We start from the raw sequence: 14,101 nt of genomic DNA, 5'->3' as shown, positions 1-14,101 counted from the left end.
GCAAGCATTGGTGCCCCGTTCTCTGGCTATAAAGACTCCAGGGGCGGAGGGGAGAGCATGGCACACTTTGTTTTCAAAGCCCCCTCCCCCAGCACTATCCCCAGCCCCCCAGCCCTCACTGCCCTTATTGTCCTAAGTGCTACAGTAGTGACGCTGGTCTCTGCCTGGTGGCCCTGGGATATGGCTGGCAGTGAGGATCATGACCTTGTAGCCAGAGGTGGGCTTAGGTCACTGCCTTGGGAGGGAAAGAGACACACCAGGGCAGACAGTGGCTCCAGCCTCCCATCTAGAGGGCACTTCGACACGAAGGGCTCAGAGCCCATGGGCGAGGTCTAGGGTAACATCGGGGTACATATGCCAGTGCAGGGGCCACCCAGGCAGGGAGGGATCCCACGGGGGTCTGTCAGCCGCCCTCCCAGTGCTCTCCCTACTTTGGCTAATTTGAGATGGAGGCCTTGTGCAAGACAGCACTTCCCCCCTTCTGGCCCTGGGAACCAGGCAGGATGGCTGTCACTGGATCCAGAGAGAAGCCAACCTCCAGGACCCATCCCTGGTACGAAATGGCTCCCAGAGACTTGGGCAGGGTGTGGCCTCAGCCGGGGCGTGGAAGGAGGAGGGAAGGGGCTCAGCCTCACGTCCCATCCCCATCCCCAACCCCCCTCTCCCCAGGTACCTGGCCAAGCTGTCATCAGTGGGGAGCATCTCAGAGGAGGAGACGTGCGAGAAGCTCAAGGGCCTGATCCAGAGGCAGGTGCAGATGTGCAAGCGGAACCTGGAGGTGATGGACTCCGTGCGCCGCGGCGCCCAGCTCGCCATTGAGGAGTGCCAGTACCAGTTCCGGAACCGGCGCTGGAACTGCTCCACGCTCGACTCGCTGCCTGTTTTCGGCAAGGTGGTGACGCAAGGTGAGGGAGGGGCTCGCGGGGGTGCTGGGGACCCCAGAAGGGACCACTGTTTCCTGGGGTGGGGAATCACGTGCTCACGAGTGGCCTGACGGGTCCATCACTCATCACAGGATGCAGAAGGAGGCATGGGAGCGGGCGGGACCCAGAGGGCGGCAGTCCCCTGCGGGAGGGCCGATGGAGGAGGATGCCGTTCTCTGGCTGCGCAGCACAAGACGGTGTGCCGTGTTTTCGGTCCCGGAGCCACCATTCCTGTTCTAGAGTCAGAAACTGAGGCTCAGGCAGGGGAAAAGACGGAGTTGCCCGGGGCTCCTCAGAGGGTGAACAGCAGAAAAGAATTCAGACCTGGGCTTCCAGCCCCCCAGCCCTGTGCTATTTTTACCTTAGCACTGGTCTCACCTACGCAAGCTCATCTCGTTCATCCGTACCTTTGACGAACCCTGTTGAGCCTCACTTGCCCAGCCCTGAGACCCCGGGAAGAGCCGCACCCAGATCCTGTCCTCCTGGGCTCACAGTCGAGGCAACAATGACACTTCAGTAGGGGCAGTGGCTCTCACACCTGTAGCACCAGCTAGGGACCAGACACTGGTTAAGTGCTTTAAGTGATATTAACTCATCTGGCCCTTTGAGATGGGCTTCGGTATTGCAAATGACGAAACTGAGGCACACAGAGGTTAGGTAACTCGCCCAAGGTCACAGAACCAAAAAGTGGCCAAGCCAGGACTTGAGCCCGTGCCGTCCAGCTCCAGGGTCTTGCTCTTACCCAGGATGAGAGGGGACACAGGAGCCTCGGGAGCACAAGGGTGGACCCCTGCCCCAGCCAGGGCAGGCGCTCAGGGAAAGCTTTCCCAAGGAGTGGGTCCTCGGCTGACACCAGAAATATGAGAAGGCATCAAGCCAGAGGAAGATGGGCCAGGGCACAGAGAACGTTCCATGCAACTGGAAGTCTCCTTAAGAGGTCACCGGGTCAAGCCGCTGCCCCCGAGGGAGCGCTCTAAACCAGCTGCCTCTTTTACTATTTCCTGAGTGTGAAACTGACACTAGTCCACAGACCCCTTGACTTGCTCAGGCAGCAGAAAAGCGTTCCTGGGCCAACCTTTGTCTTGGCACCTGTGGTCCTGGACAGCGAGGGCTGCTGGGCTTGTGGCAAAACCATTTGGATGTTGTTGGAAACCAACTGGGATAGAAATTTGGAAGCCATTCTCCTGGGAGTTGGCAGGGGCCAAAAAGGCACGATTATGCTTGGCATGACTGAACACTGCTGCTTCGGAGAAGCAGCAAAGGCCCAGTGAGTGGCCTGGGAGCAGAGGCCCTCCCGGGACCACGGTGCCCCTGCCGAGGACCCAGGGCTGTCTGTCTGATGAGGCCCAGACACTAGGCTCAAACAGCAGACCCCAGGCACAGGAAGCCCCTGGCACACAGTAGGTGTGGACTGATGAATAGACTGGCAGGGTTGCATGTGCCAGGCCCTTCCTACCCCCATGCCTTTGCACATGCTATTTCCTCCACCCCAACACCCAACCCTCTTTCTCCTCCAGCTCAGCAGCTCCCTCCTCCAGTCTGCCCAGCTCCTGCAAGCAGGTGGCTGCTTTTTCCACTGGGCTCCAAAGCTCTTTGTTCATGCTGGGGTTTTCCCCCCTTTTTTTGCTAATTGTTTTGATATAGTTTCAAACTTACAGAAAAGTTGCAAAAATAGTACAAGGAATTCCCATATACTCTTTTTTAAAAAATCTCTATGTGATAGGTTTATTCAGCCAACTACTTTCATTTTCTTCTTTTTAAAATGAGGTATAATTGACATATTAGTTTCAGGTGTACAATATAACGATTCAGTAAGTCTAGTTAACATCCATCACCACACAGTTGCAAACATTTTTTTTCTTGTGGTGAGAACTTTCAAGATCTACTTTCTTAGCAACTTTCAAATATGCAATACAGTATTAACTGTGGTCACTACGCTGTACATCACCTCCTCATGACGTATTTATTTTATAACTGGGAGTTGGTACTTGGTGACCCCTTCACCCATTTTGCCCAGCCCCCATCCCTGCTTCTGTCTCTGGCACCACCAGTTTGTTCTCTGAATGTATGAGTTCAGTTTTTCCTGTGAAGAATTGCCATATACTCTTTACCTAGATTCACCAGCTGTTTACATTTTAACCCATTTGACTTATCAATTTCTCTCTCTATCTCTCTCTCTCTCAATACAGACACGTGTACACACACACACTTCTGTATAAACCATTTGTGTCCACGTGGCTTTCATTACACCTTTCACACTGAACTGTGATGCCTGTCTCCCCCACCCCACTCCCCCATCCCTAAACCTTGAACTCTTCCAAGGCAAGGGTAATGTCTCATTTACCAGTTTCCCAGCGCGTGGCAGAGCCTGGCATGGAGGAGACAGTCAAGGGATGTCATCCAGTGGCAGAGAGCAAGTCGGGGCAATGACTCAAGGGGCAGAAGAGGGGAGGCATGGGTCAGTGCGGCCTGATGCAGGTGAGGGACCCCGTCAAGAAGTGCTTTCCTCACCCATGTTTGCACCAGGAACCAGGGAGGGGGCCCAGCCCCGGCTCATCAAGTTCAGGAAGATGCTGAGAATCCTACCAGGCTTGGCTGGAACCTGCTGTGGACTAAAGTCCAAGTGACTTGGTCAAGCATCCAGTCTCCTCGGGGCTGAGTCAGGGCATGCACTCGCCAAGACAGCCACACGCGAGGCAAGGGCAGTCGTGTTTGGAGGAGTCTGAACTCTTCCCATTCGTCCATCCCCTCACTTTTGCATTTTCTGTTTTCTTCCCTAGTAAAATCCCTCCTGGAAAAGTCTCAATTTATCTCCACTGAACAAGAGACGGGACTTGTCCCTCCCGAGGCCACAGTGCTGCTCTTGGGGGGTCCACGGTTGATGAGGCCGTGCGGGGAGAGCACGGGCAGCATGACCTTGGGGGAGGGACCTCACTCCTCCGAGCCTCGGTCTCCTCACCTGTCAGTAGGACCTGCACGTGTGCTTACCTCATAGGGGCATCACCATTTAGGGTGGACCTTGGCCCCAGAAAAGCCATCCGTGCTCACCAGCTGCTGTGATTTGGGGCAGCAGCCGGCTGGGCAGGCCTTTCTCACAGCCCCCAGGTTTAGGGGTTGGGGGGCTAGGCCAGTGCCCGCATTCATGGGCTGCCTGGCTAGGGTCCTGACCTCAGACCTGGAAAGGTAATAGCTCACAGGCCAGGCCATACTTGGAGGAGAAAAGGAGCCCCATTTGTTGAGGGCCTCCTTGGTGCTGCCTTGCATCCGACCACCCTCACGACAAGTCCGAGTGTGTAGTATTGTCCCCACATTACAGCTGAGATAGGAGGCCCAGCAGAGGGTGTGATGCACCTAGATCCGGGACCTGACGGCTCTTGGCATGAGTTCCCGGGCAAGGTCCATCCCGTGTCCTAGCCTCAGCGTCCTCCTCCCTGGCTGGGGGGTGGTGGGGCAACCCCAGGCCCCAGCTCCTGGACTTCCCATCAGGATTCAAAGATGATGTCTCCAAAGGCCTGCCTGACTCCCAGGGCACCTGGGGGTGGGAGCAGCTCTCTTACGGCCAGCACTGCCCGAGGCCATACAGCTCCAACCCGCACCCCCTCCCCTCCCAGGCAGTGGAGACCCCCTGCTCCTGGCCTACAGAGGCAAGACTGACGGTGACATAATGGTGACTGGTGAGGACATGTGTAAGTCAGGGCCAAACTGTGCTCTAGGCTGAGAATCTGCCAGCAATTTGGTGAAGGTGGCATTGGAGGCAGCCAGGAATGGGGCAGCCGGTGGTTCTTGGCTGAGCAGGCGTGCAGGGCCAGATGTGGGATGATGGCCTCTGTGCGGTTCAGTCACTGCTTAATCCCGTGCCTGGGGCAGCACCTGCACAAGGTAGGTAACTGATAAGTATTCGTGGAATGAACGACGAGGGTTTGAGGGTGGGAGGGAGAGGCCAGGGAGTCTGGCAGAAGTTCAGTGCGGCCGTGAGCAGGAAGTGCTAGGGTCTCGGGGTGGGCCGGCCCGAGCAGCACGGGGAGAGGCGTGGAAGGCAGTGCAGACGCCTCTGCGCCTGCTTCCCTCCATCTGTAGACAACGCCGAGCCTTCCCCTGCCTTCTCACACCTTGCTCTGTGAGCTTGATCGTGTCCCTGTCCCGAGAGGGGACCCCATGAGCCCTGCGGCCCCTCTGGGCTCTGACTGCCATGTCGGGAGGCGATGTGGTGCACTGGTCGTAGCCGAGTGAGGATTCAGCCCAGGCTGTGTTTGCAGTCCCCGCGTGTCTAACCTCAGGGCACCTGACTGACGGGAACTTCAGGCTGGATCTAAGAAGTAGATGCTTTTCAGTCCTGGGCTGTGACTCCCTAACACCCGTGCTCTCACCTTTGTCTTCAATGTTGGCATCACTTTGGACCCAATGAGGGTGACAACATGCCTTTCTTCTGGGGACCTCTCAGGCCAGCTTTTGGTGCCATCCGATACATCACAGGAGGTCTGGGGAGGGGTTACCCCAGAGACACTTTGCACTGGGGGTTCCTTGAGGACAGACTCACCTCCGTCTCCCTCATGCTGGCATAGGGCCTGGCTCACAGCAGGTGGCTAATAAACGTCCGGTGAGGGAGGAGGTGTCTCTGCGCTAAGGAAGCTTTTAGCCCAATGGCAAATATGTGGACAAGTGGCCCTCAGGGGGTAAGTGCCCTACCAATATTTGTTAGCGAATGAATAAAATGGCATTAATCACCCAACAATAACATTCACAGTAGCTACTATGTCTCAAGCTCCTACTCCAGGCCAGAGGCTAAGCACTTCCCATGTTTTATGTCATTAGATTTCCATACCCACCTGAAGAGGTCAGAACTATCGTCAGCCCCATTCTATGGACATAACAACTGAAATCACACATTGAGGAAGTGGCAGAACCAGGACTAGATCTCAGGCCTGCCAGGCTGAGCATCCACGCTCCTCCCAATACCCACCTCTGTCTCCAGGAAGCTGGGAAAGGCCTGTTCTTGCCAGCTCTGTACTGGGCTCAAGGGGGGCAGAGGAGGTGGTGAGGGACAGCATGGCCCCTGGAGCTTCCAGTCTGGCTGCAGACAAGCACACAAGACACTTAGAAGATGGAACAGTCCGAGTCCAACTCTGACTGCGCGGGGAGGGCAGGCCAGGCCAGCCAGAGCACCCGGGCTCCCAGGAATCCATGATGGTGGGAGGGATGCACAGAAGTACCAGGGCCTGGCCTGCTGGGCCAGCGTTACTTTCCCCATGTTAGAACCGGGAAAGGTCACTACACTAGTAAGAGTCTTAACACGGCTTTGTCCAGCTCCAAAGCCTTTACTCTTTCCCCTGCCCTATATTGTCTCTTAAATCCAAAGAGGCTTCCTGGAGGTAGTTTCAAGAAAAGGTGAGCCTTTGCAGACAAGAGAGCAAAGGAGATTGGAAAGGCAGGCTGGGGGGCAGGGATGGGGAGATGACAAGGGCAGTGCCTTTCTCAGAGGCCGTGCCTCTCCTGCCCCACCTCCGGAGGACTCCCGCTGGGTCTGCTTTGGAAACATGTAAGTTATGCTCGGAATGACACTGCCATCTGGACACCTGCCTGATGCCCCGGGGATCCCCACGCCCGTGGCTTCCTTTCTAGCCCAACTCAGCCTCATCTGTTTCTCCTCCAAACACTCGTTCCTGCTCAAATGTCTTTCCATCCAGCATCTGGGGAGACAGCGCATGTGATGTGCTCAGAAGGGCACTGGCCTCGAGTGAGGCAGGCCGCGGTTCCAATTCCCTCTTGGCCACCGACTGGCTGAGGGACCCCAGACAAGCCCCCGAGCCTCACTTTTTCCTCCACAGAGCAGAGCTGGAGAGAGCTGGTTGCTCAGGTCGCCATGAGCTCATGGAAAGGCCCTGGCACATCGCAGGCCCTCAGAAAGGGTAGTTATCACTGGATCCCCAGGACAACTCTGAATTCCCGGCCCCAGGCAGGCTTAGTACCTTGGAAAAGATGGCAGTGACGTGGGACCTAGAGGACGCTCAGGATTTAGACCAATGGAGCCAGGGAAGAAGAGCGAGCAGGAAGAAAGGAGTTGGGTGTGGAATGGGGCAAATGGCATTATGGAAAAGGCAGAAGGCTGTAGGGCAGCTGCTAGCACCTTTGAGAGCTCTGCCTTTCCCTCGGCCGGCTCTGCTGTCCCAGGAGGACAAAGTCCTCCCCCTGCAGCTGGAACAGGCAAACCCCCAGACCAGGGAGCAGTTATCGACCAGGTCACTGGGGAACCCCCCTCTGCCACCCTCACAGCCACACCACAATCCTTTTTCTGTGTCTCAGCGGTCTCTGCCAGGCGCCCCACTGGTGAGCAAGGCTCCAGCCGGGCAGAGGGGATGAGCCCTGGAGTCAAGGGATCGGGACCCAGGGCCAGTCATAAAAGGCTGGAGGAAACGCTGCCATCGGCTCCCGGGACACAGTGTCTCAGCCACATTCTTCAGGCCTTCTGGGGCCTCCTGTGCTGAGCACAGGCCCACTGCTCACCATCTCCCAGTGAAGAAACCCACAAAAGGAACTGGACATGTCCCACAGCTGGTGGCTTCACACATGGAGGTGGGAAGAGATGGGCTGTATATTCCTGGGAGCTCCAGGCTCTGGGCTCCGGGCGGCAGGATCATGTCAAGGTTGAAACTCTGGAGCTAGGCTGCCTGAGTCCGAATTCTGGCTCCACCACTTCCTGGCTGGGTGTCCTTGGACAGGTGCTTCATGGCTCAGTGCCTCAGTTTCCTTATCTGTAAAACGGGGAGTGAAAGTGTCTACTTTGCAGGCGTGTTGTGAAGAGTATATAAATTATGTCAAGTGCTCAGACAGTGCCCAGCACAGAGTGAGCTCTCTCTAAGGTTTAGCTCGTCTTATTATGTTCCTTCCAGAACCTCTTCCTTCAAGCCCAAGTGGAGAGAACTATAGCGCCCTTGCTCCCGAGGCCAGGACAAGGGGGCCTGTAGTCCTGGCAGATGGGTGTTGGTTGGGGATGAGGCAGGGGTCTCCCTGAGCCACCTCACAGGGAGCCCTGCACCCAAGGCTACTAGCACTCAGGGGAGGAGGTGGGCCCAGAGCTTGGGGCAGGCCAGGGGCTGCCTGAGGGCCCAGAGAAGCAGAGGAGAAAGGAACATGCCAGGCCAGGGGCTGGGGCCACCATGCCAATCCCATCCACCCTACTATCTCCTGCTTTCCCTTCCCCCTTGGTCTTTGGGGCAAAGATTTGTGCTGGTTCAGGCCTGGAAATACCAGAAATACCAGAAACTAAAGTCGTCTCTCTTTGGGCGGCCACAGCACAAAACCAACCAACATGATCCTGCTATTAACCTCGATTAACTTGGAGAGGATTCCATCTCAGGCTGTCAAGGCCCCCGTGGCTCCAGCCAAGCCCCCTCATGCCGGCCCAGAGTGTCCAGGCCAGGGCAGAGGGTGGGCCGTAGAAAGTGGGTGGCGGGCAGTATCCCCAGCTCAAGGGCCGAACCGAGAACAGGGCATCCTGGGCCATGGGGGCCTGAGCTGCCCCCAACCCCAGCGCTCGGCCTCCACTGCCTGTCCACAGACACGGGCACAGAGGAGGTGATTGTTTCTGTCTGACCACGGCGACTGCTCCCCAGGGCAGCCGAGAGCACCGGCCTGGGTGTCACAGAGGTAATTGCCAACCACGAGGCCAAAGCCTCCCCCCTTTGCTCCTGTGGACACAGACACTCCAGCAAGAGACAGAAGGACAGTCAGGGGCACACAGAGGCCCTCACAGGGCCCAGAGAGGAGCAGGGCCCGTCTGGTCACACACCCAGCCAGCCCTGTGCACATGTACCACACACACACACGCGACACACACAAAGACACTCCCTCCCACCACCCACACCCCCAGAAAGGGTCTACGTAGCAGCTACACCCCCTGAGGCACAGTTCCTAGGAGGATAAAAACACCCATTCAGGCAAGAGACAGGGCAGGCACCAACATAGAACCACCAAGAAGTCATGGGGCGGAAGGGAAAGACAGGCAGCAGAGGCGGACAGACCGGAGTTTGAGTCCTGGTTCTATCACTTGCTGACTGGACGACTGCGACCCACTTCCCCTCCCCAAACCCGCAATGTGCCATCTGTGAACTAAGCACAGATAAAGCTTCCGATGGTAGAGGGCATCCCCTCTTCAGCAGTGATCCTGGTAAGCGGTGGGGCCATTGTCATTACGGTTTACTCTTAGAGGTATAAGGAAGCAAGGTGGTCTCAGAAATGGGCCCAGCCTCAGCAGGAAGGGCTGGGGCAGGTTCCTCGGGCGGGGGACCCCATCAGAGCCTAGAGGGGCCAGCTGGGGAATAGGCACAAAAAGAGCTGGGTTGACAGGCCAGCCTGCTACTTCTGTAGCCTTGGAAAGTTAATTCACCTCTCCCATGCCTGTCTTGTCTCTCATAAAATGACATTAACATCACTAACCTCCCGGAGAGGTTGTGAGAACAGTAACTGACGGTGCTCAGAGCACTGAAGCTGGACCATCCGGCTGCTCATGCTGTGTGGCCTGGGACAAGTTGGCTAATCCCTCTGAAAGCGGGATTAATAATTATACTCACCTGACGTGTGCGGGGAGGCTAAATGACCAGCACACGTGAAGGCCGCAGGGCAGCGTCCGGCGTGTGTAAGTATGTTGGCCATTGGTGGGTAAGAACAAGCACCAGCTCGGCGTGACTCCTGCCCCACGGGAGTCAGCCTGCCTTGCTCTCTCCCTGGGCCTCCGTCGTTCAGGAGTCCCATCTACGCCTCTCCTCTAAAAAGGAGGGTGCCGGGAGGAGCACTGGGACCCAGCCCTGCCCTCCCTCTGCCTCCCTCCCACAGGGACTCGGGAGGCGGCGTTCGTGTACGCCATCTCTTCGGCAGGTGTGGCCTTTGCGGTGACGCGGGCGTGCAGCAGTGGGGAGCTGGAAAAGTGCGGCTGTGACCGGACGGTACACGGGGTCAGCCCACAGGGTAAGTGCGGGCAGTGGGGAGGGCATGCGTGGCAGGGCAGGGGCCGGGGCCCAGGCCCTCACTCACCCATGGACCCCCGCATGCCCACCCCACCCAGGCTTCCAGTGGTCGGGATGCTCGGACAACATCGCCTACGGCGTGGCCTTCTCACAGTCATTTGTGGACGTGCGGGAGAGGAGCAAGGGGGCCTCGTCCAGCCGGGCCCTCATGAACCTCCACAACAACGAGGCCGGCAGGAAGGTAGTGCGTGCGGCCCCAGCACCCTCACGGCCGGCCGGGAAAGGGCGGGCTCGGCAATGTCCCCAGACGCTCTCCCCCGCCCCCACCTGCCCCTCGGGCTCTGGCCGGTACCAGGCACCTCCTATGGGGCGGGGGGCACGGGGAGGGAGCGGACAGGTAAGCAGGCATCACAGAACAGTGTGAGCGGCCCCCAGTGTAGCACACACGTCCCCCAACACGCCCCCACGCACACATATACGTGCACACAGGTGTGTCTCCACCCCTCTTTGTCACGCACACACCCCTAATAAGTAGCAGGGTTAGGATTTCTCTCTGTCACTGCGAAGACCGTGTGCTTAACTACAATACCATCTGCTCTCTCAGTACCTACTCGTCAAGGTTCCGGTGCAGGTTCAGTGCAGCCATCTTCCTCCCCAACACGTCACTTTTCCCTGTTTCGTATGACGCTGCCCTTTAACATGTCTCTCCTCCATCAACTCCGAGTGCCCCAAGGGCGAGGACAGTATCTCTGTTCCCAACACAGCTTACCAGGCCACCGTGGCATACAGCAGGAGCTTAATACAGAGGAAGCATGACCGTACATCTTTCTCCAATTCTGCGCCATGCCCCCGTCTCTGCCCCCGCTCATCCGCCCCCCAGCAGCCCCTCCCCGGCCTCCCCTGACATCTCCTGATGGCCCCTCTCCCCTCCCCGCCCCCCGCAGGCTATCCTGACTCACATGCGGGTGGAGTGCAAGTGCCACGGGGTGTCGGGCTCCTGCGAGGTAAAGACGTGCTGGCGAGCCGTGCCGCCCTTCCGCCAGGTGGGCCACGCGCTGAAGGAGAAGTTTGACGGCGCCACGGAGGTGGAGCCGCGCCGTGTGGGCTCCTCCAGGGCGCTGGTGCCACGCAATGCGCAGTTCAAGCCGCACACAGACGAGGACCTGGTGTACTTGGAGCCCAGCCCGGACTTCTGCGAGCAGGACACGCGCAGCGGCGTGCTGGGCACGAGGGGCCGCACGTGCAACAAGACGTCCAAGGCCATCGACGGCTGCGAGCTGCTGTGCTGCGGCCGCGGCTTCCACACGGCACAGGTAGAGCTGGCCGAGCGCTGCAGCTGCAAATTCCACTGGTGCTGCTTCGTGAAGTGCCGGCAGTGCCAGCGGCTCGTGGAGCTGCACACGTGCCGGTGACCGCCGCCCAGCCCTGTGCCCAGCAACCACCTAGTGGCCCAGGGAAGGCCGATAATTTAAACAGTCCCGCACCACCCACCCCAAAAGATACTGGTTGTATTTTTTGTTTTGGTTTGGTTTTTGGGTCCTCATGTTATTTATTGCCGGAACCAGGCAGGCGACCCCAAGGGCACCAGCTGGGGCCTCCCTGAAGCCTGGGCCTTTGTGGCTGCCACTGACCAAAGGGACTTTGCTCATGCCTCTGGCTGCCCACATGTGGCCACTGCTGACCACTCACTTGTTATCTGTACCTGTTTTTCCACTTGCAGACTTAAGGTGGGTAACGAAGTGTTGCAGACACAGGCCTACTGACCCTGCCATCTAGGGAAAGGGGCAGCCCTATGGCAGGGGGATGGTGCCATCTTGACAGCAGTTGCACCCCACACTTACACACGGACCCCGGGCAGCTTCAGCCTGGTAGCTTTGTCTCTCAAGCCCCGTGGAAAAGGAATGGGCAGACACCAGGTCCAGGGCAGAAGGTTAATTTCAGGCCTCCATGAGCAGCCGGAGGTTCAATCTCTGTGGAACCCTCCAGGCAAGAACAGCAGATGAGGCGAGAGGTGCCCCCACCCTTAGCCCAGCCGCCAGGCCTCCCCTCAGAGAGGGGGACCCTCACTCCGTGGTCCCTCCCAGGCAGGAATACGGCTGCGTCCTGGATCAGAGACCCCAGCTGGGCCTTCACAGTGACGCCGTGAGCGTCGCTCCACGGTGCTGCTCCTCCATGAAACTAAGGATGGAAACGCCACACGCACACGGGAGAGGGCCACGTGAAAAAGCCATCTCCCAACTTTTATTTCACTCCCTTAACCGAATCTATTGAGCAAATACTGTTCTAGGCCCTGTACTGGGCCATCTCACTGGATGACCACAGCAATCCTGGGAGGCCAACAAGACAGGGATGCATGCCTGTGCCCATTTTACAGGAGAAAGGGCAAGGCTCAGCTGGGTCCCAGAGCCAGTAGAGGCAGAGGCAGAGCCAGAAGAGCCCCCCAGCCAAGGATCCTCCTGGACTCCTGTACCCAGAGGCCCAGGAACTGTAGGTCCCCCTGGGTCTGAGCCTCAGGGATGGGGCTCTGGCTGGAGGAAAAGGGGCTGGGAAGCAGCAGGAGCCACAGACCACAGGCTGAGCCAGAGCCCACTTGGTTCCCAAGGGAGGGCAGAGCAGGCTCTGAGGGAAGAGGTGGACAGTGGGAAGGCTGACGAAGTGAGGTCTCGGCAGCGGAGGGTACTGAGGGTACTGAAGCAGAGCCCCCAGAGCCAGCACCAGCAGCCCGGGCCTGGCCCTGTGCACCAGCCAAACCATCAGGAGCCCAGCCCAAACTTCTGTGCGCAGGACCTGCACACAGCAAGCCCTGGCCTGACCCAACTGCTTCTCAGGCGGGCTCCCAACCACCAGAGGACCTCACTCTCAGCCCTCTCTCCAGGCTGCACCCACCCTGGGGCTTTCAGCTCCTGGGTTGAGGTCCTAAGCTCCAGGCTCCAGGTTCTCAGACTCCAAGTTCTTGGCTCCAGGGTTCAGCGTCTGAATTCAAGGTCCCAGATCCAGAATACGGGCTCCAGCCTGTAGACGCTCTCCCCCAGGCCTTGCGGTTTGTGCCTCCTGGTGTTGGCTCCCTCACGAAGACAGGGTCAACACCCTCGGCCCCCAGCCAAGCTCTCTGCTCATGTCCATCCAAGAAGAAGGCCAAAACCAAGTGAGAGGCTGGACCCACATTCAAATGTGGGGATAATCTTGGGGCAGGCAGGCTCTGATGTGGATGAAAGCTGAGCCGACTGTGTCCCCACAGCTGCCCAGCTGGGCTCACTGCTCCTCTGGCGGGCTCTGTTCAGCTGTCTGCTCAGAGCCAGGCAAAATACTATCCCTCACTGGCAGAGGCCCGACCCACACAAAGGAAGCAGTGGAGACCCCTCCCCCACCCCTAAGTCCTGTCCCCAGAGCCAGGGCACTAGTAGATTCAGGCTGGATGCTGGTATGATGGGCACTGCCCCAGGAAGAAGAGAACGGATCTGCGCTTATTCATAGGCCTCACCTTTCCACCTACCAGGGGGCTCCTCAAAGCTGATCCTCCCGGCATTCTGAAGGGTGTAGCCTCGGTGAAGCAGACTAGATTCTAGGAACCTCTGCCCAGCCCTACCACCACTGCCACCAGCACCCCAAAGGCCAAAAGGATCCACAGCTGCAGGAAAACGGAGCTTCCTTGGACACACCCAGCTCTAAACTGTCCAGCAGAACAGTTTAAAGAGGAACCAGCACAGGACTGACATAGCCACGCATCCTGGAAGCTGGCCAGAGGGTTCAAGCCCTGCCCGAAACCCTCTCCACTGGTCTGACCGCAAGGCAAAGGTGCCCTCGGAGGCCTAGGGCTGGACAAGCCCCAGCTCTGGATGCTGCTACCCCCTCTGCTGCCCCCACCTCGTCCCGATTTTTATACTAGGCTCCTTGCCTTTGTGACAGCCCCATGAAATAGTCTGCTGCGCGATAAAATGATTATTTCTTTATCTTGCAATTGTGGCGGTGACTTTTTCGTAGAAGAGGGAGAAGAGCAACTTGGGGAAGGACATGGGAAAAGCAGATAAACATTATCAAATTCTAGAAACGGGGACACCCTTTGACCCCTCTCCTTCTGAATATCTAGTTTGAATTCACCTTTAACACCCAGAGGCTGTCCACATTTCACTGAGCCATGCATGATCAGCTGTTCAAACCTTGGCCTAATCCAAGGTCTCAGAACGCTTCTTGGGCATTGATTTGGAAAGGAGGGACAGA

General features: G+C 57.8%; 1 protein-coding gene and 1 long non-coding RNA gene across 5 annotated transcripts; one reads left to right on the top strand and one right to left on the bottom strand.

Moving 5' to 3' along the window:
- Window positions 1-273: 273 nt before the first annotated feature.
- WNT4 (Wnt family member 4) lies at window positions 274-13,833 on the top strand. Of its 3 annotated transcripts, none has more exons than XM_024766652.1 (5): window positions 274-553; window positions 670-905; window positions 9,795-9,884; window positions 9,982-10,124; window positions 10,828-13,833. In XM_024766652.1, the coding sequence occupies exons 1-5, from the start codon at window positions 447-449 to the stop codon at window positions 11,293-11,295; spliced, it is 1,044 nt and encodes a 347-aa protein (XP_024622420.1). In that variant the 5' UTR covers window positions 274-446; the 3' UTR covers window positions 11,296-13,833. The 3 variants fall into 3 exon arrangements, with proteins under 3 accessions (XP_024622420.1, XP_024622421.1, XP_024622419.1); XM_024766653.1 differs by having other exon boundaries at window positions 9,753-9,884; window positions 10,927-13,833; XM_024766651.1 differs by having other exon boundaries at window positions 9,753-9,884.
- Window positions 744-10,981, bottom strand: LOC112414266 (uncharacterized). 2 transcript variants are annotated; one of them, XR_003006116.1, is made up of 4 exons: window positions 10,843-10,981; window positions 10,491-10,678; window positions 984-7,672; window positions 744-878 (listed from the first exon to the last, which is right to left on the bottom strand). It is a non-coding gene; the product is annotated as an uncharacterized LOC112414266 (long non-coding RNA). The 2 variants fall into 2 exon arrangements; XR_003006115.1 differs by having other exon boundaries at window positions 10,495-10,678.
- Window positions 13,834-14,101: the final 268 nt, after the last annotated feature.

The sequence above is a fragment of the Neophocaena asiaeorientalis genome, unplaced genomic scaffold (assembly GCF_003031525.2).
Source record: "Neophocaena asiaeorientalis asiaeorientalis breed wild unplaced genomic scaffold, Neophocaena_asiaeorientalis_V1.1 scaffold79, whole genome shotgun sequence".
NCBI lineage: Eukaryota > Metazoa > Chordata > Mammalia > Artiodactyla > Phocoenidae > Neophocaena > Neophocaena asiaeorientalis.
This window is presented reverse-complemented; position numbering and strand designations above follow the sequence as displayed.